This window comes from Dysidea avara, chromosome 12, assembly GCF_963678975.1.
Source record: "Dysidea avara chromosome 12, odDysAvar1.4, whole genome shotgun sequence".
Lineage (NCBI taxonomy): Eukaryota > Metazoa > Porifera > Demospongiae > Dictyoceratida > Dysideidae > Dysidea > Dysidea avara.
This window is the reverse complement of record NC_089283.1, coordinates 24,547,275-24,571,591: the sequence shown is the minus strand read 5'-3', so window position 1 is coordinate 24,571,591 and position 24,317 is coordinate 24,547,275. Positions and strand designations below refer to the sequence as shown.

The 24,317-nt window shown below is 39.2% G+C and overlaps 6 protein-coding genes across 8 annotated transcripts; 4 read left to right on the top strand and 2 right to left on the bottom strand.

Annotated features, from left to right (window-relative positions):
• The first annotated feature begins 80 nt into the window (after window positions 1-80).
• Window positions 81-2,246, top strand: LOC136240455 (uncharacterized). The gene is made up of 6 exons (XM_066031442.1): window positions 81-238; window positions 937-1,040; window positions 1,383-1,520; window positions 1,573-1,660; window positions 1,717-1,896; window positions 1,945-2,246. The coding sequence occupies exons 1-6, from the start codon at window positions 193-195 to the stop codon at window positions 2,106-2,108; spliced, it is 720 nt and encodes a 239-aa protein (XP_065887514.1). The 5' UTR covers window positions 81-192; the 3' UTR covers window positions 2,109-2,246.
• LOC136240454 (F-box/SPRY domain-containing protein 1-like) lies at window positions 1,717-3,462 on the bottom strand. The gene is made up of 2 exons (XM_066031441.1): window positions 2,875-3,462; window positions 1,717-2,438 (listed from the first exon to the last, which is right to left on the bottom strand). The coding sequence occupies exons 1-2, from the start codon at window positions 3,418-3,420 to the stop codon at window positions 2,244-2,246; spliced, it is 741 nt and encodes a 246-aa protein (XP_065887513.1). The 5' UTR covers window positions 3,421-3,462; the 3' UTR covers window positions 1,717-2,243.
• LOC136240453 (lysosome-associated membrane glycoprotein 1-like) lies at window positions 3,405-8,844 on the top strand. 2 transcript variants are annotated; one of them, XM_066031439.1, is made up of 15 exons: window positions 3,405-3,535; window positions 3,585-3,676; window positions 3,726-3,881; window positions 4,234-4,321; window positions 4,373-4,570; window positions 4,628-4,977; window positions 5,055-5,143; window positions 5,198-5,338; window positions 6,624-6,705; window positions 6,760-6,942; window positions 6,988-7,136; window positions 7,185-7,349; window positions 7,403-7,496; window positions 7,549-7,740; window positions 8,602-8,844. In XM_066031439.1, exons 6-15 carry the CDS (start codon window positions 4,896-4,898, stop codon window positions 8,751-8,753), a joined length of 1,329 nt encoding a protein of 442 aa, XP_065887511.1. In that variant the 5' UTR covers window positions 3,405-3,535; window positions 3,585-3,676; window positions 3,726-3,881; window positions 4,234-4,321; window positions 4,373-4,570; window positions 4,628-4,895; the 3' UTR covers window positions 8,754-8,844. The 2 variants fall into 2 exon arrangements, with proteins under 2 accessions (XP_065887511.1, XP_065887512.1); XM_066031440.1 differs by having other exon boundaries at window positions 3,473-3,535; window positions 3,594-3,676.
• Window positions 8,845-9,065: 221 nt separating this feature from the next.
• On the top strand, window positions 9,066-10,255 carry LOC136241084 (lysosome-associated membrane glycoprotein 1-like). Its single transcript, XM_066032262.1, has 6 exons — window positions 9,066-9,213; window positions 9,268-9,359; window positions 9,419-9,559; window positions 9,615-9,699; window positions 9,747-9,935; window positions 9,989-10,255. The coding sequence occupies exons 1-6, from the start codon at window positions 9,168-9,170 to the stop codon at window positions 10,141-10,143; spliced, it is 708 nt and encodes a 235-aa protein (XP_065888334.1). The 5' UTR covers window positions 9,066-9,167; the 3' UTR covers window positions 10,144-10,255.
• A 43-nt stretch (window positions 10,256-10,298) lies between these two features.
• On the top strand, window positions 10,299-24,266 carry LOC136241079 (EGF domain-specific O-linked N-acetylglucosamine transferase-like). 2 transcript variants are annotated; one of them, XM_066032256.1, is made up of 6 exons: window positions 10,299-11,073; window positions 11,120-11,188; window positions 11,236-11,331; window positions 11,473-11,567; window positions 11,622-11,727; window positions 23,799-24,266. In XM_066032256.1, exons 1-6 carry the CDS (start codon window positions 10,438-10,440, stop codon window positions 24,123-24,125), a joined length of 1,329 nt encoding a protein of 442 aa, XP_065888328.1. In that variant the 5' UTR covers window positions 10,299-10,437; the 3' UTR covers window positions 24,126-24,266. The 2 variants fall into 2 exon arrangements, with proteins under 2 accessions (XP_065888328.1, XP_065888327.1); XM_066032255.1 differs by having other exon boundaries at window positions 11,440-11,567.
• On the bottom strand, window positions 12,786-14,979 carry LOC136241078 (uncharacterized). Its single transcript, XM_066032253.1, has 4 exons — window positions 13,642-14,979; window positions 13,536-13,583; window positions 12,974-13,479; window positions 12,786-12,918 (listed from the first exon to the last, which is right to left on the bottom strand). Exons 1-3 carry the CDS (start codon window positions 14,795-14,797, stop codon window positions 13,316-13,318), a joined length of 1,368 nt encoding a protein of 455 aa, XP_065888325.1. The 5' UTR covers window positions 14,798-14,979; the 3' UTR covers window positions 12,786-12,918; window positions 12,974-13,315.
• Window positions 24,267-24,317: the final 51 nt, after the last annotated feature.

Sequence of the window (24,317 nt, the reverse complement as noted above, 5' to 3'; positions counted from 1 at the left end):
ATATGTAGCGAATTGCGTTTATAGACATATAGTCCATAACCGGGCGACGGTGTATTATAGACTATTCGTCTATAAACTCATACGATATAAGGTTGACCACTGGGAGGGGCGGTCGAAACAAAGGGGGCAGCGGTTGGTCACGTGCCGAAGTGGTCTTCATTGAAGTGAAAGAGTCAGAGAAGGATACTGAAAATGATACGTCTTAAGGCTACTTTCCTCTTACTCCTAACATTATTAGGTGAGAAACTACTACGGGCTGTGGCGTACTGATCCCCGCTGCTTGTTGAATGCATGGTTGCATCATACACGATCGAGGTTGTCAAATACCACTTGAATCGTTGTAGTAGCCAGTACAAAATCGGTTTTTGATTGTTAACCTTGATTATAAGTATGGGCCTGAAGTGTTGTGTTGCAGTTAGAGTCCCCTACTGTGCACGCGTGTACACACACGCACATGGAGCCATGGATGGAGCTGCGGGAGCATTGGGACCAGGGTGTGGCTGCATGCTTAGCTTACGGCTAGAAGATTAAACATCTCTCGCTCTTTAGAGATGGCCACTTAAGTAGAGTGGAGAGCATACCGTGTTAGCTCTAAAAATTATAAATTGGTTTGTATGGTTTCATACTACTTCCCACATACCAGAGCTACATTTTAAAATATATTTTTAACTGGCCCTAATTGCTCACCTACAGTCTATGGAAAACAAACAGGTAAAGCTAGAATCTACAACAGAAACGAGATCTAAAATACCATAGCTACTCGGTTCTGAAGAATCATTGAGTTACTGTAGCTATCAGCTACAGTAGATATACAAAGATTGTATGGCAAAGTAGCTATACAGAAATAAGACCTTGTTGATGCATATAACTCAAGCCTCACAGCTGTTTTTAAATGATCACATTGTTTCTTGTTTTACTTTGACCTTTACTTTGAAGGTTTCAGCAACTGCCAACCAAACCATCGTTTTGAGTACACTGATCCTGATGGAGATTGTATCAAGATCATGTTGGAACTACATGTTGAAATAATGTACAACAAGGTGTGTCACATCTATTTGTTGTATTCATGTTTTCAGATTCTCTGCAAACTGTGGGTAGACTCAAGTCATTACCATTATCCATTTAGTAGTCAAAAAAAGTTGGGTGTTCATTTTTTAGTCTCTAGCGATTGTCGCGCTCTTGTAGTAACTGCTGCTTATTTACATTATTGAATTAGGCTCCAATACAAGGTAATTAACAAGCCCAATAACATGTGAACCGAGTAGTAAGTTACAAAGCAAGACATTGGCCTGGTAACAAGAGAGGGAAAGACTGAACATAAAGCAGGCAGTGTTGAAACATTATATTGTAACTAGCTACAATGTGTGTACTTGTTATTACAGACTGATGGTAACACTGCCATAACTACTGTGCCTGGATTAAACTATTCATCGGATGTGATGTATAGTTGTGATGGCAGAACGGCATCATTAGACCTTGTTTGGTCAGATGACTTTTATCTCACATTAGACTTTGGTGCTGTAAGTATTTCTATATCCTGTGAAATTATTTATACTATTTGTTAATGTTTAGAATGGAATGATGAACCAATGGAATCTTACTAAGCTAACATTCGAGTATCAGAATGCAAATGGCAATCCTCATTTTACGGATCCTTTATGTAAGTAATAAGTTATACAAAGCTTGTTATGTCCTTTACCACCTGGGACTTCACAGATGATAGTGATACGATGGAAGGAACTGGTGAAGCCATTGAAAAGATTGGTTGGGGCAGGTCGTATCGTTGCAGCACTGGCATCAGTTATAAATTAGAGGGTATGGGTAATGCCAGGATGACATTTCCATACATTCATGTACAAGTCTTCAACTTTACTTCAACGGGAGACTTTTCATCAGGTACACAAGTTTCAAAGACTGCACAGCTTATATTGTTATTGTTTCTAGGGCCAGAGTGTGGGTCAGATGATGATGATGATGCTGCCCTGTACATTGCTCTTGGTGCTGGCATTGGTGGAGGTTTGGGGTTACTATTATTAATAGCCATAGTTGGATACTGTTATTGGTCTACCCACCGGCGCCGTCGCGACTATACACCCATATCTAAGTAGTTTGATCTTTAGTGACAATGGATTTATTGACATTTTGTTGTGTTGTTTTACCATTTATATGCTTAGTTAAAAAATAATTTACTTTCATATAAATCATTTCTTTCTAGACAAATTTAAAAAAAATACTGTATGTTGTTATCCATCCAGAGGGCTACCATGATATAACAACTTCACCTTAGATCCACCATACACTACTGATATTGCTGGGTATAGGGCCACTCTTGGTAAATCATCAAATGCGATTCCCAAGGGAATACCGTTAACTTCAAATGATAATGTACAATCATTCATATCCAGGATTACTCCAATTGTATCCTTCAACTTGACTGCCTAGAAGTGACAAAATAACAAATGGAACATGTTACACCACTCTAATAAAATCCTGTTTCTGGTCCCCACTTTGCATGCAGGCAGTAATAATTTTCATCTTGTAAGCTCCAGGAATAAGGTAACTTACTGTTAAATTCATGTTTCAGATCTCTAGAGAGATGGGCTGAAGACTCACCTCAATGTCAGGGGAGGTAGCTTTAATGATAGCAGGGTAGTAACAGATTGAATACTCTAATAGAGAATTCAGCCAACTTTAACAAAACAGTCAGGTGAACAAACAGAGCTGGTTCCTGATTGACTTAAAATTAACAATAAGTGGCCCAATCACGAACACCTGACCACGATACAAGAAAAATCAGAGGTGTCTGACAGTAAACAAGTGTGGGGGTGGTTAATGGAAAAACAGAATTTATTTGGAGTGGTCTTAGTCTATTACTTGTAGTTCCTTATTGGAGGGGTACTCCACTGTTACTCCATCATGTGTTAACACAGTGCCGGGTACATTCCAGCCCCATGACTGCTGGTTGCTGCCTAGTAATGCAAAGTAACCATCTCCATGTAAAGGTGCTTCTTTTGTGGCTACCCCTACCACAGCAGCGGACCCGTAGTTAGGTCCCAACCAACATACAGTCCAGTAGTGTCTGCCACGAGAAAATCCGGACTTGGCGCGCACCGCATCAGTAGATTGTGCTTTACAGTTTCTCTGCATTGTAAACGTGTCCTTGTTTTCAATAGTAATATTAGGAGAACAATCTTTAGGGTTCCAAGAACACTGCAGTGCCACTAGCTTTCTGTAATAACAAGAAACTTGTTTGAGTTCTTGCGTTTGATCTCCTGATCGTTCATAGAGTTCCTTCCATAGCTCAGTCTCCTTTGTAAGTAGCTCGAGCCAGTTTCTACATACTTGACGACATCTGCTTAACGACACAACGTCCAAGTAGCTAAATATGTAACACGTGATTCTTTCAGAGAGTTGTTCCATTCTTTTGCCCAACAAGTCGTAGTTGTATTCTAATTATTTCATTTATTGTTTAGTCAGTCACGTGAAATTAAAATGAAGATTGCGTTGGTAATCTTTGTATTTCTAGTGCAATCGTGTAAGTTAATCATTATTGTTTGTGCTTAAACGTTTAGTGTATTGGTTAGATTTTCTAGTAGTGGGTGAGGATAGGCACGAGGTCCTTACACCATGTATTCACATAAAGCAGGCAATATCCGCTGAAGTAGATTACCAAGCGGTACGTAATCAGCTTGTATGCCGTACTAGAGACTCCTTATTCCCTGCAGATGGACGGCAGTATAAATACGGTTAGTATTGCTGGGGGAAACTACACTACCACCTTCACCTCTTGTGAATATTACACCTACTCGGGAAACGCTACTGCCACAATTAGTTGGCCAAGTGAAGATCCGTTTTACAGTCTAACGTACTACTTTCATGCAGTGAGTTGGATATGTGTACTAGTACAAGGGGTAGTCACCTCCATACCAGCAATTGATGCGCTCGCGACCGGGATCAAGATTTAATCAAGTGATCAAGGGGTATTTTCGCAGTGAATCAAGCGATCAAGGCGTCCGCAAAAGTGGCGATCAAGCATCCTTGGAAAGCTAACTTTGAGCAACACGAGGATTTACTAAGCTTTTACCAAGAATCAAGACTCTTGGAAAGATGAAATCAAGTGATCAAGGCAATATTTTGGTGATCAAACTTTTTGATCCCGGTCACGAGCGCATCAATTGGCAGTATGGAAGTGACTACCCCTTGTAGTAAATTATTGCATAATTGCACTCATAGGATTTTAGAGAAGGAAGGTGGGACTTCACACGAGTACTGTTCCACATCATTACCACCGATAACCCAGCCTTTGTAGATCCTGAAGATGGTGGGTTATATATAATGATGTTTGTTAATGTTTAACTGCTGCTATTTACAGATGAAATTGTGCTACAAAATAGGCATCGCATAGTTGCTGACACTATTGGGGCTACAAAGTCCTACCAATGTGACTCAAACATCACTCGTGTTTTTGTGTCTAGTAATGAATCATCTAACAATACGGCCAGACTGCAGACCAGGCAAACACGGATACAAGTGTTTAGGTTTACTGACAATAACGGAACCTTTGGATCCGGTAAGAACATCTGATGTGTATTGAGAGGAGGTAATTGTATGAGTACTTTTGCTGTAGCCGATATGCGATGTGTTGATGATATTAGTGACTCGAAAGTAATTCCCATCATTATTGGCACTCTACTGACTGTGATGCTTGTCTCTATATCAACACTATACATTGTTGGAAGAATAGTGAAACATCAAGCTGAGAAGAAACGATCTTTTGTATCTTAGTGTAAAAATAATCTTTTTTTTTAAATTTGTGCTTGTTTAAGTGTCAAAAGTTTCTGTAGTAAATCAAGTAATACTACGGTTAATTTTCAGAGCGCGTTTTAAATATAATTATGCACGTGATTGTAACACGTGACAGACTTTGTTCCGTGACAATGAATAGATCTATCTTCCTAGTTTTGTTTTCGTTACTTGGTAAGCTACAAACGTTGTGCGTTGTTTGAATCATAGCGATGTTTTGTCATTGTGCGTTTGTATCTATTCATTCGAAGGTTTTGTTACTTGCCAAGAACAGTTCGAATACAGCGATGAATGTATTAAAGTGTCTTTTATGATAGAAGCAGATATCATGTATAAAACGGTAAGCGAGTGTGCTGCATTGTGTAGAGGGTGTGCATTAAAAAAAATCCTTTAGAAAAACGGTAGTACCCAGACGGTAGCGGTCATGGGACAAAATTTCAGTAGTGACGTAATTTCCACGTGTGATGAAGAAACAGCGACCCTGGACTTCACTTGGATGAATGACTTCTACACAGTGACACTGGACTTCACTGCAGTGAGTAGTTGGGAAAGGAAGGAAGGTCTTTGATTTTACTGTAGTGAGTAAGGCCACTACAATGAGATGAACTTGTTTCTCATCAACTTCTCATAGAGTAACACATGCGGTGGGTTATCTCTAGTCTCGCGTGGCCAGACCCTTTCTGCGCAGCCGCTTATCGATTGGAGATTATAAGCGGTGTGCTACAAGGGTCTGGACTAGTTCGTGATTTTAAAAAACACTGCTCTCACCAGTGGTTAGTGAGTGTTAATTGGCTCACGCGATCTTTTAATCGCCAAAATAGTGTAATTACTGAAGAAGATTATATAAGTTTGTTTTTCTTTTGTAATTGACAGTAGCAATTGTACCCTTTTTTGTGCACCATACTCTTTTGAGGTCTGCACAACAATCAATAATAATAATAAGACTTCTGGGAAAGACGACTACAGATCCATGTGGGTTTTGCCTTCTCCCTACCATGAGAATCTTCAACATGTATACGGTTGAATATAGACAAATAAGCTCATTCATCTTGCTTTCAGGAAAAGTAGGCGGGAGATATTGAATGGATTTGCCAATCAGAACAGACTAAAGATTCGAAGGAAGATCCGTTGCATTTTATCCCTTTGTATCTTAGGTGTTACTCAGTCAACCAATCGTCACCAATAACGTGTTGAAAGTTTTAACGTTCACGAACTACTCCAGACCCTTGTAGCGCGCCGCTTATAATCTCCAGTCGATAAGCGGCTGTGCGGAAATGGTCTGGCCACGCGAGACTAGGTTATCTCATCATTGTACAAGCCATAGCTATAAATTGCAAGATGTATGGGGCTGTGCAAGCTTGTAGCAGAAGTAGCAACACTAAAGCTACTATGACTCTTAGATATGATGGCCCTGCACATATGGCATGCAGGTCATGGTACCAATGCTAATGTATAGTCTAATGCACACTGTAGCACTCACTGTTGATACCTTGGTGGTTGTTGATTCTCTAGAAAGCACTCTAATCAACACAGAAGTAAAAAAAAAAAAAAGTGAATGGTGTCTATCTCAATAAAATTGTAATTTTCGAAGTAGTGCTATTCTATGTGATAAACCCACTACCACAACACTCTAAAAAGCTATGCTGCAATCTCGTGTAATAATGAGTGTGCATGGGCAAACAATTTTGGTGCGGGCAGTTGAGAAACAAGTTATCTCATTGTAGTGGCCTAATTTGGGGTCTTGATATATAAGCATCTCTCAAAGGTTGGGGCAGTGTGTATATTTGTAACATGTCAGTTGTGTATTGTTCTCTGTTTAGGACTTGAACGAGTCTTGGAGCCTTCATTCAATATTGTTTGAGTATTACACTGAAGGTAATCAAGCCTTCAAGGACCCAGCAGGTAAGGTGGCCTCCACTTTAATAAACCCACTTCAATGTGCCATTTTCTATAAAGTGACTGAAGAATACTTGGAGACAAATGAAACAAGTATTAATAAAATCAAATGGGGAAACTCTTACAAGTGTGCTAATGGCGTCACCTTTACATTGGACAGTGAGATAAGTGATAACAAGGTGGATCTGAAATTGAAGGATTTACAGATACAAGTGTTTTCCTTCTTGGATAACTTGGGAGCAGGTAATTGTTATCAGTTGGTGCACTTTGTTTAGTGTTCATGTGCAGTCACTGATTGCGCCCATAAGCCGACACCACCACCTCCACACAGAAACAGCACTACTACATTTGATCAGACAGTCTATTATAATGGTACTAGTACCCCTTGCATCCGTGTCAAAATGAAGCTGAACTCTACAACCATTCATTATCTTACTGTAAGTGGGTGATTTTATTTGAGGCATGTCTTGATTCTTTGTATGTAGACTGCAGGAAAGCCAATGGACATTTCCTTACCGTTAATGAAAGCAGACAATTTTACCGTTACTAATCATTATTGTATCATGAAAGGAAGCTCAAGACACTCAAATATCACAATTGGCTGGCCAACAGATTCACCATGTTATTCACTAGCAATATTGTTCTCTGCTGTAAGAGTGAAAGTGTTGTGTTGTTTATGTATACATTCTCTGCTTGTTTACAGGATTTCACCAAGGGTAGTCAGGGGTGGGACATAGATCAACTTCAGTTTCACTACAATACCAGCTGTAATCCAGACTTTGATAGTCCAGCTGAATGTGAGCAAACTAATTCATAGTTGATTTGTTGTTAAAGATTGTTGTGTTATAGCAAATGTCACCCTGTTTAACAATGAAGAGTTTACTGATGATAGTATAGCATTGTCACGATCATTCAAATGTGACGAAAAGAAGTACTATCATTTCAAATCAAAAAAGCACTCAAAGAGTACAGCAAACCTTACAATGACGGTGTTGCAGTTGCAAGCCTTTTTGTTTTCTGGAAATGATAGATTTGGCTCAGGTGAGTAGGTCATACATTGAAAAGCTGCGAAGTCACCTTGTTGTGAGAAATTACGCAGTTGTTTAAAGGCACCTGGTCGGGAGTTGGTGGAGTTGTAAATTTTGTATGCTGTGTAGGGTGAACCTTGGCTGACAATCATAGAACATTCTCAACATAATGGGTAACTGTTGGCCATCCTCAGTTAAATTAGACAAGCTGCCCAGTAAAACTGACTGTTGAGTGATGCCACATTTTACTGTACGTTATTACACTGGTGTCTGTGAATGACTACAGTTTTTTAAATTGTCCACTCAACTTTCTACTTGTTTGTAAAATTATTTGACATAAGCCGTGGAGTTTGTCTAGAATATAAAGCCAATGTTGGGAGGGTGTTGCCTAAAAATACACTTACCATTGAAAATCTTTTCTTGTTTGGGAAGAGTTTCTACTGTACAACCCTGATGATCGCATTGCATGATCAAGAGCAGGAAATATTCAACTTTCTGAAAATATGTCCTAATTCCTCTGCATCTTCATACCTGCCTCAATTCCTGAAGCTCTACATCGTTGATTGTAGATGTAACAAAGTCTTTAGTTCTGCAAAATCATATTCTCCTACCACAAAACTTTCTTGGTATATTGTAACTTCACATGTGTGACATGTTCTGGTCATTAAGCCTGGTATCCCAAATATTGTCAGCCATCTGCCATGCATTGTGTGTATAGGATCTCAGGATCAGCCCTTCTATTTAACTAGTTGAAAACTATTTTATGTTTTTTGTTGTTTTTTTTAAAAATTTCAAATTCTGTTTAGTTGACAATCTGCCAGACTCTCTGCCATACAATCTAGTCATTGATCTATGCTGTTGTTTTGTCTCATAGATGTATCATGTGAAGGAAACAAGACGCCAGCAATAGTACCAGTAGTTGTTGGAATTGCTCTTGGTGTGTTTGTCACAGCAGTTGTGGTGGCATACGTTATAGGACGAATACAGCAACACAAGAAGAAGAAGAGTGGATATGAACGTTTATAAATACAATTAGCATGCATGTATGCACACTGTATGATCTATACGGTAATTTGTTGGTTATTTTTAAAAAATAGAATACATGGCAATCTATGAACTGCTAATTTTACAAATTTCTGGGTGCATGTATTAATGTGGGTGATTTTAACTTTGTTCCGTCGGAATCCCTCTGAGGAGTGCATAGAAGGATAAATTATGGCTGTGCATGAGAAAGACGACTAAAAGCATCCAGTTCAGTAATATATCTTATGTATATGGCCACTCAACTATACGTGATTTTGATTTCCCGCCATTACCGGTACAGCCACGCATGCGTAACTTATATGGGTGGTTTTATCACGTGAGTCACTATCCACGTGATTGACCCAGTGCTGTGTGTGAGAGGTCCAGGTCGACATTGTTGTGTGAAAAAGAGAAGAAATGAGTCGCCTTGTGTCCACTTCGCTACTGTTATTAGCCTTGTTGGGTGAGTGACGTTATTTGAGTGTTTCGCTGGTAACCCAAATTATCGGTTTCGAAGGTTTTGTCTATTGTCAGAATGATGAGTTTTATCACAACGATACCTGCATTAAAGCCAAGTTGAAGATGCAAGTTCAAATCATATATTTGATGGTAAGCGAGTCGCATGTGAATTTGCTTTAGCGTGGCCATTTTTGTCATTACATCATTAGGACAATAATACTAATAACACCATTACCGTCAAAGCAGAGAACTTTACAAGTGAAGTTCCTGATGATAATTGCCAAAATAGTATGGCAACGATTGATATCACATTCTTGGATGATTTTGTTTTGACAATGGATTTTCATGCTGTGAGTATTGCTGTATTGTGTTCTACCATATGAAATTGTTTTGTGTAATGTTTAGAATGGATCAGACTCCTGGAGTCTTGACTCGCTAACATTTCAGTACGTGAATGCAATGAGTAACCCACTTTTTATTTACCCAAGAGGTAAGTTGGACTAAATGTGCTTTGCGCTGTAATAGCAGTTTATGTAGATGATGGAGACACTCTCAATGGCACTGTTACGATTATCCGTAATGTTCGTTGGGGCAAGTCATACAAGTGTACTACTCGTAAAGTCAATTCCGTCTTGACCAGTGAAGTAAGTACGGGAACTGCCACTGTTATGTTTCAAGAACTACAACTTCAAGTATTCAACTTTACCACATCTGGGTTCACATCAGGTATGCTGGTGTTCACTTAGAACATTAATCCTTTACATGTATACATTCTATAGGTCAGCAGTGTTCTACAGGGAGCAAGAGTGATGATAAAGTTGTACCGATTGCAGTTGGCTGTGCTCTAGCTGGCCTTGTTGTTATTGTATTGATAGCGTATCTGATTGGTCGCTTTAGGAGCCGTAACACAGACTCCTACCAAGTCCTATCCTAGATATACTTTTCTGTTATATTACGAAAGAAAAAGACAATGTCTTTACTGTGTGTGATGTATCTATAATGTCGTGTGTATATTGCACAATGTTTAATTAATGGTACGTATTGGATTTTATGAAATACATAAATTCGTGAAATAATAAGCATGTAATTTAATTAGCTATATAGTTATGGTGAGACTATATATGAATATAGAAGTGTACGTGCCAGCGTAGGACAGAATTTCGGGAACTGATGCGACAGTGGAGCGTTACTTGCTCTCCCCTGCGCCAATCACGCTCGATTTGTCCAGATGTCTTTGCCAATCGTCGTCGCCATGATCAAACTGCGTCTATTTTCTCTTGTACAAGCGTCCATCTTCGTCTGTTTATTGCTATTAATGTTATTGGAGATCACTTCAGTCCTAGACGTAACTCATCGGGCTTATGAACTAGCCCTAGGCGACCAGACTGTGGACATGGTGAACCGGAAAGATATGTTAGTTCAGCTAAAGAGAAGTTTACAACGCGAAATCCCCAGACCTACAGACTTTCAGAGCGAGGAGCTATACTCTCAAATGTTGTGCAGCAAGAACTCATACCCCAGCAAATTGTGTACCATCAAGTTCCTGTACCTCAATCATACTGATAAGAGATTTACTATGAGACTTGAACAGCCACCTACGATTGGCTTGTTTAACAGTTTAAACATGTATCCATGGTTACCAGCCTTCACTACTGGTGTATGGCCCAATTGTAGTGTGATGTATGACGAGGCATTTGTGTTCACAATTGACTTCTCTGCATTTCACAGCGGTTACTTTAGCCTACACATGGACACATTTTTACCACTTTACTCATTGCTTGTGTATCGCAAACATTTCACTAACAGTCTCAACGGAGCTCCCAGGGTTGTCCTTATGCCGACCGTGGAGGACTACAAATTACAAGTATGTATGTGCCCATCTATATTTTATGTGATGTTTGTTAGTGCAGGCCGTTGACTGGAAGACGAGGGCTTTTGATTTGCAGGGAAAGTTTAGTCACTGGAATCAGATGATAGCGGTGAGTATAACTAATAGAATACTACTGTCTATTAAAATGACTGGCAGACATTCGCTGGGAGTATTAAAGTGATGCCTCTCACAAGAGCCAGTTTGGGATGGGGTAAAGACAAGAATACTTGCATCAAGACAGCTCATTTTGGTGTAAGGGAATCATTTTGTGATCACTACACATATAAGACGTCTGTTTGTATCACTAAAAGCGATGATGTTAAACAATCTTTTAATTGACATTTCTGAATCCTGTTTTAGGTTCCAAGTAACTTGAACATATCTGACCCACAGCTGATCAACAGCTTCTCGGGTTTCATAAGGACCCAGCTTGGTTTACCGTTTCAGCCTACCCGGCCAAAATTACCATATGTTTGTTTAATAAGAAGGTATGGTGATATGTTGTGTGTAGGAGAGAAGTGATAGTGGCACATTTCTTTTAGGACTACTGGTCGTCTCATTTTGAATGAAGTCTCACTTGTGTCTGCCATTTCTCCGTTTGCACGAATACAGGTTGTTCAATTTGATGGATTGTCTTATCGTGAGCAAGTGAGTTGTACACCTCATAAGTGTGTTTTGTATACAGTGATCCAATTATTTGCTATTTTCCCAACATTACATGTGCTAGCTACTTTTTGTTTGTTCACAACAATGAAAGCAATAATGTTTCTATGACTACTGTATGATAGTGAAGCAGATGTTTCTTTTTACAAGTTTCTTTTTATAGCAATAGATTTGATAACAGTCATAAACCCATAAATTTTGAATTCTAGAGTAGATAGGGGGCAGGTATTTTTGGACAAACTTTGTATGTGCTTCAAAGAATCACCTGGTAACCAAGGTTGTTCTTGGCCATGGGTTAATAATAGCAACCATACCAATGTGTCAGCTCTGCACATTCACTGTGGCTGCAGAACGAATGACTCAAACTTGGTATTAATATTTTTGTAAGATGGGCATTTCCAGATGCTTGTGTTTTGTGTTGAATTCTGTAATTGTGATGCGTTACTAAACGGATTTCAAGTAAACACATTACCAAGTCCATTACTAACCAATTAGTGCTACTCAACAGCTCAGTGGCTGCAATAATCTACTGTCCTGATCCCCTATAATAAAATTATCCATATTAGATCACACCTCAGACAACTGGTCACGTGATATTCCAACAATGTTTAGGTATGGCTGAAGTAATAAAAACAATGAGCACCTCTACACAAGTGCAAGAAGCCAGTAGCTATATTTACAGGAGTGTTTACTATATACTAGCTCAGTAACTAACATGCAAGGTGTAAAGGAAAGTTGTATGGTCAGAGCAAAACTAACTTAATCTAATATAATATTAAGTTACTTTTCATTTGGAGTAACATGTAACTGTAACTTATAGCATTGCCCAAAAGTAAAGAGTAACATCAAGAGTTCATAATATTATAAGGGGGAGAGTATCCTACTTCAGTATAGCCTGTATAAACGCGTACCGTGAAGTTATGATGCAATACACATCGTCACATTAAGGTGTTTAGTGGTCACGTGACAAATTCAACTATCGACATCACACGAAGTCACAAAAAAGAAGGTGTGATCTATATGGAATAACCAGGACAGTTCGACTTCGACTTAGGATTAGAAGAGTGTGTGATAGAGACTTCTCCGGACTTCGACGATTCGCCAACGGTTCGCCTTCTCCGGACTTCGACGATTCGCTCCATCACATACAAGCAAGCTGGTAGAGAATCCATGTACCTACAAGAATGCAAAAGTACATGTAGGTTGAGTTATATAATTTTATTCAACTTACTTGGAAAAGGTGAATAGTTTCAAGCACACATGCATGAATAACTTTAGCAGTAAAATTATCTGAGCTGGTATAGAACGGGCCAACTATATCATAAGATGATGTCAAGTCCCGCCATAAGAACTGCATGATATAGGCTGTTTGCTCAACAGGCTTGTCTTTGTGGAACAGCTCATACACATCATGTAAGGATGCTTGGTCCTCTGCATTCATTGCCAGTCCAATAATAGTCTGGCTTCTTGAGTTCCACATTAAGCGTGAAATGACCTTAACTTCGTCAAAGATCAGGACTCCATCAGCAAGTGGTTCCAACTTTCCTTGAGCTATCTGTGACGCTTTAAACTGTTAAAACAGTTCAACTTGCTTGGCGATGCTATCCCATGATGCACCTCCTTCATGAAGGAAGCATCCAGTATATGCTTGCAAGGTGCTTCTAGCAGGCAACTGAAAAATGTTAAAGCTTTTTAAAGCTTCGTAAGCTGCCGGACTTCTCACAAACACAGCAAGTGCTACATTAAATGAAATCAAAATATTAAACTGTGTTCATTTTTGGAGCATTCCTTACCAATGCGAATAGTAATTTGACTCCATCTGTTGCCTCGCTTCCCATTACCTAGTAAAGCAAAAAAAAGGGAATTTAAAATAACATTTACACACTACACTGTATATACCATTTTTCATCTGATCCTTGTAAAAGTCAGCCCGTTCTTTGTCTGCCCGCCAAATATCCTTAACAGCATCACCAGAATTACCAGCCTCCTTGTAGATGTCCTCCAGTTGATCCTTATGGTTGTTTTCCAATTCAGCTGTAATTCTACACATTTCATCATGCTGAAAATCGTCCAAGGTAACGTCTAGCTTTGAAAAGTTGGCTAACAATGCCTTGTCTTTTGATCTTTCTACTTGAGCATTCTCTATCCGTTTCTTTACACTGGCTGGTGACAAATACTTGGTTGGGTAATTAGAGCTTGCCAATTGTCGTTCGCTCCGCTTACGAGGGCTTACCAAGATAGACTTCCTTTTCTGACACTCTAGATCTGAAACAAGACGTTTACAAGGTGAACAAAGGACTTTGTCAGAAGATTTCTCTAGTAAAGTGGCATTCTTTGGCAACTGATACCAACACAAGCAGCCTTTTGAGTCTACTCGTTTAAATGGAGAATTCGTCAAATTTACTTGTTTGCTGTGAAAACGGATCACAGAATAGTAGTTGTCATGGTATTCCTGGTAGCCAATGCCTGGACAAAACACAAACCCTTTACTGTGCAGCAAGCCATTGCAGAGCTCAACAAAACCTCTATCAGTGGAAACCGCTCCTACTTTCACAGATACAAGCAAAGCTTGAATATCATAACAATATTTCTCTTCATTGCTGCTCACAAACAAAACAATCCTTACACGATACACATATCCAGCAGGTGGATGGTGGTGAACTGTTCTGTGAGTAATTTCCAAAACACTCTTTCTGTCTGAAACTTCAAGCATGGTAGACTTCAGGTCTGGAAATTTATCCACAACTATCTGATGAAAGTGGCTTAGAGGAGGAACATTAGCAATTATTTCATCACTTTCCAATTCTACAGCCCTATTGTCTAGGTTTTCTGATAAGCAGGAAGAATCTTCAATGTCTCTGGACATTTCACTGGGCAGCAATTCCAGTGGACTGCTCGGCATGGAGGTACTGCATGTTTCACTGGAGTTTGACGATGCTAATGATGATCTGTGTACTTCCTGTTCGATTCCACTGTTGACGGTACTGGTACACAATGATGAATCTTCCAGCAGCGCTGTTGGTGTTTGAGACGGACCATCAACGTCTCTAGCCATTTCACTGGGTAAAAATTCCCTCGAAAATTCCACTGAACTACTTGGCACGGAGGCACCGCATGCTTCATCTCGTACTTCACCGTGGCTGGAGTTCGATGCTATCTGTGACACCCTGTGTACTTCCTGTTTGATTCTACACAACGATGAATCTTCCAGCAGCGATGCCGGTGTTTGCTCGAATTCTAGGTTGTAGTATCTGGAGTAGAATCGTGAGCGGGTATCACTGTCAAGCCAGTTCGCAATCGTTTTGGGGCAGACTCACTGTCTAACGAATCAGTAATGCTGCGGCAGATCTTAGAACGAATAATTGACCTTGTAGGTGTACTCTCCATTCCTTGGCTTCGATAAATTCTTATCGATATAGCACGTGTGCACCCCAATGTGGCCTCACTATCTACACCTTGAGTGGTAATATCATATCCGATAGAAAGCGTACGTCACGGTACGCGTTTATACAGGCTATACTGAAGTAGGATACTCTCCCCCCCCTATAATATTATGAACTCTTGGTAACATGTAATATATTACAATGACAAAGTAACTTTCCCAACACTGGTGACCTTGACCTCAAAACTGTTATTTATGAACATTTTCAATATGTATTTAAGGTAGCTTGTATTTTATAGTTGTAACATGGGCACGAGTGATTTGCCTGATATGTATGCCCAAAGCCCAAGGGCTGCGGGCATACATATGAGGCAAATCACGAATGCCCATGTTACAGCCAATATGTACCACTTCCGTTCAGGCTGATAGCCTTGATGCCAATACGAGTGTAACCACTGGATCTGTTTTATATGCATGCCTGAAAGATTCAATTATGGTTAGGCAGCAAGTAATGTTGTAGTTACGATTGTTATGATAAACAGACGAGTCCTACGGATATTACGAAAAAGTCAAGTGGGACAAATTTTGGGGAATTTATGAGTGTTTTAATGCTTTCGCATTGTTTAAAGACTAATCACAGCGTATACTAAAGACCTAAAGGGGTAAGCTTTGTTATAACGTGATTTACTTGTGTCATCCGTAATGTGGGCGTGTCTGCATTCAAAAACGTGCCAAAATGTTTGTGAATGCACTGTATGACTAGTTATCACCTTTACGTAACATTTCCCAACTTGTAGAATGACTAAGATACTGAAACGCTTTCATTTGAGTGCTTCTTGTGGTAACACTTCAATTTATGGTAATCATCATGTGAGCATTAATTTATTCCCACAATCGATTTCGGTCTGAGCTTTTATAAAACAAACAAACAGAGGGCGGTACCACTACTTCATCCACATCAAGGCCATGCTTGCTTTGATGAAAGTAGCTTGCTCTTTTAGAAGTGCAACTACTTTTCCGGGATACATTTCAATGTACACAGGTGTACATTTAGATGTCTCCCTGTAAAGAGGTATACATGGCAAATGTATCCTCTGGAATTTGAGGTGTCGAAGTGTTACATATGCCGTGGACTGATTTACAATGTCAGATTTGAACCTTGAACAGAAACACTACTTTTGTGTATGCACCCAGTAAACCTTAAGCAATATTTGTGACTGGGTCTGGGAAAACCGGTCTTATCGCCCATGACAGCAGGTTTGATTTTTCACCACAAACACAAAGCATGAATACACTATCAAATTTCACTGTCAAAACTAGCCAGGCTTTAGTGGTCTGCTGCCTTCCCATGAGTTATACAGGCAGTCTGGGGCCTTAATGGAGCTCTGGCAAACCTGGGGGTGGCTGTATGTGCTGTAAAGCTCTGTGGTATTGAATAAAGACCCGTACTGTAAAAGTTTTGATACCTGAATGGCCCCTAATTTATTGCTACGTATTCCTCTTTAATTTTGTCTGCTTACCTGATACAGTCAATGTTGAGTTAAACTATCTAAAATGGTGGGATACTTAGCTGTTGGCTATTTGAACAGTGGATGTGCTCTGGAAGGTAAGGAATTGGCATAGGACGTGTGAAAATTTGGTGCACATAGCTTCAATCATTGCCAAGCTACAACTTAACACACTAAATACTTAATACTGACATTTATAAAAAAAATGATAAGACCATTTTTTCCACATTTACAAGTGAACTGCATTCGAGAACTTGGCTTTGTACGGACATATCATCAGTGCACAAATAGTGGAACCATTGCCTGCGATTGTTGTCATAATCAATTCATGCCTCAGGGTGTTCGTCATCATCATCTTCAGGGCAGCCACACTCCTGGAACTAACATGTCTATACTGGCTTCTGTGCTGTGAGATAATTTCACTAGACTAATATTGATATAGCACATGTACCAGCAGCCTTTCCTTCCTTTTTACTTTGCTTTTCTTATTTCCTTGGTGTGATTCCTTTTAGAAGCTCAATAAACTGAGTAGTTGTCAGCACCTCACCTTTTGAAATTTTGAACTTTTAGCTTGTACCGTACGCAAGGAAATTTTGACGTCAAAAAAATTTGACGAATTCAGACTTCAGCAGATTTGATGAATAAAATGTTGACGAAAATCAAGAAATTGTAGGCAAAACCTGTACTTTAAAGGGCGTTTATAAACATTTGACAAATTTAAATTTGACGAATTAAACCAATTCGTCAAATTTGTCAAATTTTTTTGACGTCAAAATTTCCTTGCGTACGGTACTCTGTGTTTCCAAAATGCAAACCAAGTATGATCTTCACTGTGGGAGTTATGAACACCATTTCATTTCCACAACTAATGCATGCAACTTTTGTTGTATGCTGCTTGAGTGGCCTGACATTGTCTGTTTGTCTTGCTCTAGATCTGGTGCGGACAAGGGTAATAGTTTCTGTAGCACATATTCAAAGAAGGGAATGAGTTGCCTGTAGTACCTAGCAGTGTTCTTGGCAGGAAAAAATGTTTCCATGTCTTAGCAGGAAAACCTCTTTACTGGCCTCGGAAACCTCTTCTCCTCTGATCTCAAACTTCTACTGCTTAAAAATACTTTTAAAATAGCCCACCGTAAATTCTTCAATGGTGTAAATGTTCCAAAGTCAAGGGACTGGAGCAAGTGCGTGGTATTTGTTGGAAAACACATAAGTACAACTTTATCGGCTGTAAGCTTGTCAATTAGTTCTACGCTGATGTGAAAGCAGTGACCATCAATGAATAATGTTGCTGGTACAGTCCACACAGTAGGTAAAACAACCATGATAAGGAATCGTTTGCATCTGTCTCACCTATATCATAGACTGTACCTGCAGGATCACCCTGCACCTGCAGGTTTTCCTTTTTTTAGAGAATAAAAGGTGGCAACCTCTCCTCATGTGCATTGCCAGCAAAATGTACTGTGATATACTGCCGACCGGATCCACCTCCATGGGGACACCCTCTTTTATTTTCTTGCTAGTAACTTCTGGGATAAAACTGAATTACAAAAAGTTGTTTTATCACAATTCCCAGCCTCGTTAATCTTTAAGCTATTTTTGATAGTGCCTCCTCAACTTTATCAAACCAGCTGTGAGTATCTCTTCATTCCCTGCTGGAGCACTTGTTCTTTCACTGATCATTGTTACCTTATCTTAAAATGCTGCCACTAGTCTTTCCCTGGGTACTTCTCCATGAAAGAATTCTCTTTGTCATTATCTTTCAAAAAACAACTACTGCACAAGTTTCCCCAAATCCTATTCCAGCAAGTGTAAGACATGTCATAGCAATTTCTCTCTTCAAATATTGTCATAGCTGAGCCACCAGCACCAACTTTATATGTAAGTAGCAAATGCTACTGTGTAGAGTGTTAGCAGCAGCTTTACAGCCTTGGTGTGTATGATGATATATAGCTCACGGTGAAATGCTAATTGGGTTTGATTTTATCCTGGGGATTCTCAAAAAAATTTTAGTTAAAATATTTATACTTCTTCTACTTGTACAACTTTGCAAGCTGCCGCAGCGATAAAAGGCATTAATTTTGGAGTCTGTTTACACTGCTATCCATCTATCTATTGAAAAGAGAGCAATATTTTGGCAGTACCATCTCCATACACCTGTATGTCAACGTAATCAGTTTACTTTCTGTGACATAAGAGCAGATAGATGGTTAAAGTGTCTGGAAACTGAAAACCTTTGTCTCATGATGAGGTGATACCTTTAAATATTTGAGAATGGAATTAGGCAAAATCTTGAAGATTTGGTTCATTGGTCGGGTGTGCTGCTACTGCACCTTTCACTCTCATCATAAAGAAGTGGAACACAAAGGAAGACAAAGATGTGTGCATTGAATGTACAGCAATTCCCAAAGACATCTTGCCAGGCTGAAGCAGCATCTAACAGTGATAAAAACCAAGGCTGTGCCTTAGGTTTATCAGTTAGTTAGTTTAGTCAGTCAATCAGTCACTAAATTTTTTTTTAATTTGGTAGCGACTTATTGGAAGCAAGTTTCAACTGGTGCATTGCATCATTCTTTTATGGCTTCATTAACAACGTGTTTCTATCTACACTACACCTTCTTTAAAGCAAAAGCAAATGTACTGCCCTGGGATGTATAATTCCATGAAATATTGGTGCCCTCTTTGAAGGGTTGAATATTGAAGGGTTGAATATTGAAGGGTTGAATATTGAAGGGTTGAATATTGAAGGGTTGAATATTGAAGGGTTGAATATTGAAGGGTTGAATATTGAAGGGTTGAATAATCAACGTTGTGGTAGTTGCTTTTTTTCTTCAATCGTACTGCAAATGTGCATTTCAGGCGCACTGAAGACATTTTTGGGCTTTATGATACCAAAACTGCCAGGACACCATAAAGTGTTGTTTTTTTTTGTGGGAAGGTCCAAACCTTTATGATTCCTACTACACAGTACTACTGTACTGTATGAGATTGTGGAGATTTTTCTGTTGTGTCAGTTTGTTTAGAGACAGCAGCCAAGTTCCACTAATTCCCATACTAAATGACCAGGTTAAATTGTAGTAGTTCCAAAGCTTTGTCTAATGCCAAATTCACCAGCCCATTAATATGAAGGATGGTAACTGGTTGATTTGCGCAGGCTGCATACTTACTCAACATGCTTAGAAAAGTTGTGAAGAATTGACTCTCATTTTGACTGTTTTTTGTTTTTTTCTTTCTTTTCTTTTGTTGTGAATTCAATTGACTGTTAGTGTACATGACTGCTCTATTAGAGTGTCTTGATCTTAGAAGCGTGTAGAGGCTCTAGCCCCCGTATTCCTTCCTCTCCCCCCTGTTGCTAAGGCTATGATTATAACAAAAGTGTTTATACAGGGTGGAGTACAAGTTTAATCCCTACTTTAGTCATGTAGGAGGTTCAGGGCTTCATTTAAGGGGAGTGTCCCTGAGTTAATTAGCTTGTGAAATTTCCCAATTTTACATTGCACTTGTAAAGACAAAGATCTTGGTCCCAACACAAGGACGGATCCAGGAGCTGGCAAGGGGAGGGGGCAAACAGGCTAAGTTGTAGGTGGTTGGGGAGTGCCAGATTCTCTTGTTACACTATAGCAAATATTCACCACTTGGTATTGGTTTTTGCCATTTTGGCCTTTGCAGATGGCTGTGAAGTCTTAAAGCTGTTTAAAAGACTATGAATGTCTTGAACAACAGCAACACAATGATTATTTTTAGAGGCGCTTAACTTAGTACGCACGAATGTGCTGGGTGGCAACATCACAGCTAGTTTGACTTTGGTTTCAGGTGAATTTCTAGTAAAATGTGCATATTTTCATGAGTTATAAATTGATCTTGGCCTTTAGTCAAAAGAAGTACTGTATACGTACAAATTTTCCAGGGACATAATTTTTGCGGATTTGCGGTTGCTTCGCTTTCTGCGAAATTTCATCCTCAAAAATTAGCGATTATCAGGGTTAACCTCAGTGAAAAATGACTGATCCTTAAAAATAAAACTGCGAAAATCCTTGATCCGCGAAAATTACGTACCTTGAAAATTTGTATGTATACGGTATGGCTCCTCCATAAGGTGTGGGGAGGGGGGGTGAAGACAACGGTCATAGGTATGGCTCGATCCATGTCAGGATTGTCAAAGACTCAAGAGATTATCGACACACGCGTCCACAATCTCAATTCTTTCACACGTGATCTTACAACAATATATTCTAACAACGCCTAACCTACAATATTTATAATTATTATCTATATAATGTCACAGTCCTACATTTCTACAGGGGGGAGCATTTGCCCCTAATGCCTCATCCTGGATCCACCATTGCAACTGGTCTGGCTTCATACATTTTTAACTCTGGGAGAGAAAACCCTCTTTATTGAACAGCGATTATCCCATTTTAGGTTCCAAAGTGTCCATTTCAGTAGAGAGGTCATAGTCCATGTGGTCACCTTTGAGCCAATTTTATTCATCAACAAGTGGTTGAGTTGTATTATGTTAGTCACATGTAGCAGCTGTCTGTGGTGACCTTATTAAGCAGGTATCTGGTCTCTTTGTACTTATATGTGCATAAGTTGAAAGTTTTAATGCATTTCCATTACTTCATAAGTTGACTAGAGGCTTGTTCAATTCATGTTCTAAGCTATTGGAGAAGGGACGCTATAGCAATAGCATGTTTAAGGAATGACAAAAATTTTTAGGGTTGTCTGTTTTTTTGTTGATACCCAATTAATTTTATGCAGTTTTGGTTATGTATGCGTGAGGTCCAAGTCATTGTGCACATTGAATCCTTACTATACCACCTCATTATAGTGACCATGTCAAGTAGGTCCCAAACATAGCTAAGGTATACTTCATGATCTCATTAATAAGACCACCTCATTATAGTGACCATGTCAAGTAGGTCCCAAACATAACTAAGGTGTTCTTCATGACCTCATCAATAAGACCACCCCATTATTGAAGTAACCGTATATGGCTGTGTTGATGACTGAGGTACCTTAACTTAAATGTCTGGTTGATGTTTCTATTTATCCACCTCATAAATTTACAGTGGCACATATACTGCCTATATAGAGATTTCTACTCAAATTTTCATGTGTTTACTGTTGTAACAATGACTCGCATACCGTGCATCAAAGGATAGCATGGTGCCAGTAAGACATAACACACACCCCAACTATCTATTACTGGAAAACTTTATTGCTATTTTGCTTTGTTTTCAGCTTTGTTCCACTGGTTATACAGCATTACAAGTGAAGAACAGTGCAAGAAGTGTCTCTGCAATCTAGGAAATTTGCAATTAAATGCACACCCTGACTGTCAAGTACTGGGAAGCGAACAGTTATTTCAAGTATGTTCTACCTATTATACACAGCGTTAACAAAGAACGGCATAAGAAGCATCTTTGCGATCAATCCACTCACTACAGAAATTGTGGACGATTCTCGTAACAGCAAGGTTGCACTAATGTCACCGTGTATTACCGCGAATCAACACCTTAGAGGCAGTGGAGTAAGAAATGGGACACAAAGGAAGACCAAGGTATGTCCATGATGAAGGTATGTCCACTGTAGCTGCTGCGGTTTTCTAAAAGGCATGTCTCAGGCTGAAGCAACATTGAACAGTGAAGAAATGAATCCTGTAGCATTAAGCATAGTCGTGGTTGGAAGGCATCAGCTAGTTAGAAAATTCAATTTAAATAGAAAATTTTAAAAATTCCATAGCAACTTGTTGGAAGAGTTTGGGGTCACTCTGAAGGCATATTTGGGCTTGGCTATACTTAACCAATACTGCCAAGCTGTTTCTGATGAAAAAGTGAGACTGTTTTTTTTGGATGATATTGAAGGGCAAGATCCTTACTATACATACACTACCAGAAAACAACAAACTGTGATTATTAACAATAAAGTCTGCAGTTCATCATGCTGAGTTGGCATGTACAAAGTACACACCAGAGAGTGTTGGTTCTGTTGTTGACTTGAAATTTGTTAAAAGCAGTATGGTGGATAAAAATAATAATTTAACACAACACCGTTACACAAATCCATACTTACCATCCTTTGTATTGCTTTCACTGCAGTGTGTGTCATGACCTAATCCATCCAGTCACTGATCGAAACTACAATTTTGTTAAATGTTAATAAAAAAAGTTATCCCTTCATTCAAATATAAAATAACAAAATTGTCACTTTTGGGAAAATTGCTAACTGGCATAAGAGACCACAAGGTGTATCCATGGGTAATACACTGCTTGGTTATGAAATATTTTAAACAATTACAAATTAACCAAAGTACTTATGGATCATTTTTTCTTGTCAAAAATATCACCCTGAAACCAGTCACACAATACCTTCATGGTGCTGGTTAGGTATATCCAAGCCAAAAAACGCTTCCGAAAGTTGCTATGAATTTTTTTTAATTGGAATTTTCTACTGACTAACTGACAAGCATAACTCGATAATGGCTAAGGTTACAAGTTTCACTGTTCAACATCACTTTAGCCCAACAGGTCCTTTTAGGCATGCTGCAGTGCATGCCTCATGGACTTGCCTGTGTCCTTCTTTGTGTCACATTGATTACAGAGGTCCTTCTTGTTTGTTTATAACGCTGTGTAGCAGGCTGAACGTAGCTGAAAATGAAGCATAATAGTCACTTCGCTATTTCAGTAATTGAATGGTTGGGGCACACGTTGGTGCCATTCTGTCTTCTATTGCAGTATGTGTGGGTCCACTAGTCATATTACAAAAACAAGTAATAAGAATTTTAAGTTCAATTAGGGATCATAGTGAAAAGAGAGAAACAAGGGAGATCACCTAATGCCTGAAGATATACTAGTGGACATTTAATTCAGTCATCTGCAGGTGTAGGTGACCTCCCTTGTTTCACTACTTTTTATTTCTTTGATCCCTTAAAATTCCTTGTACTTGTAGTACTATAGAGCATCATATGCTGTTTTTATGCATCACGAGATGCTGTCCTTCAAGAATTGTGTTTGTAACACATTCCAATGGTGCACAACATATAGAGTATAAACTCTGTGTGTGGCCCTTGGTGTACACCTTACAGTCCCTGATGGTATTGCAGACTTAATGGTTTATGAATCGTCTGAAATTAATGAGTGCTTTTTTTTTTTCATTTCTCCCTGTAGATCGCTCTAATCCAACGCTACACCATTCTGGTTGGCATGCATGGATCAGGATTGACCAATGCAATCTACATGTACCCTGGATCAGTCTCTATACAAATGGTACCTTACAAAGCTGACAAACTGCCAACAGAGAAGTATGCCAAATTGCTGCGAGCACGTGGTCCCTACTTGGAATGGCACAACAATTACGAACAGCACACGAGAGCCAACGAACTGCAGGACCCTCACAACTCACAGGCCAACACTGTGGTACACATTGCTGAGTTTGTCCAACTGATAAAGGATGCTCTTCAATTAGGAATCAATGCGGAATTACCTCATTTGTAGCCATATATCTATATAGTAGAATTATATTTTTATGAATATAAACGAACGAAAAATGAATTTTAATTTGTAAATATGATTTATCTCATCATTGAATTTGTACAATACACTGCAAATGTGACAATTAAAACTGTTTCACTGCAATGAGTTAAATGTTAAAATGCGCATGCGTTACACTATACCGCGGAATTGTCA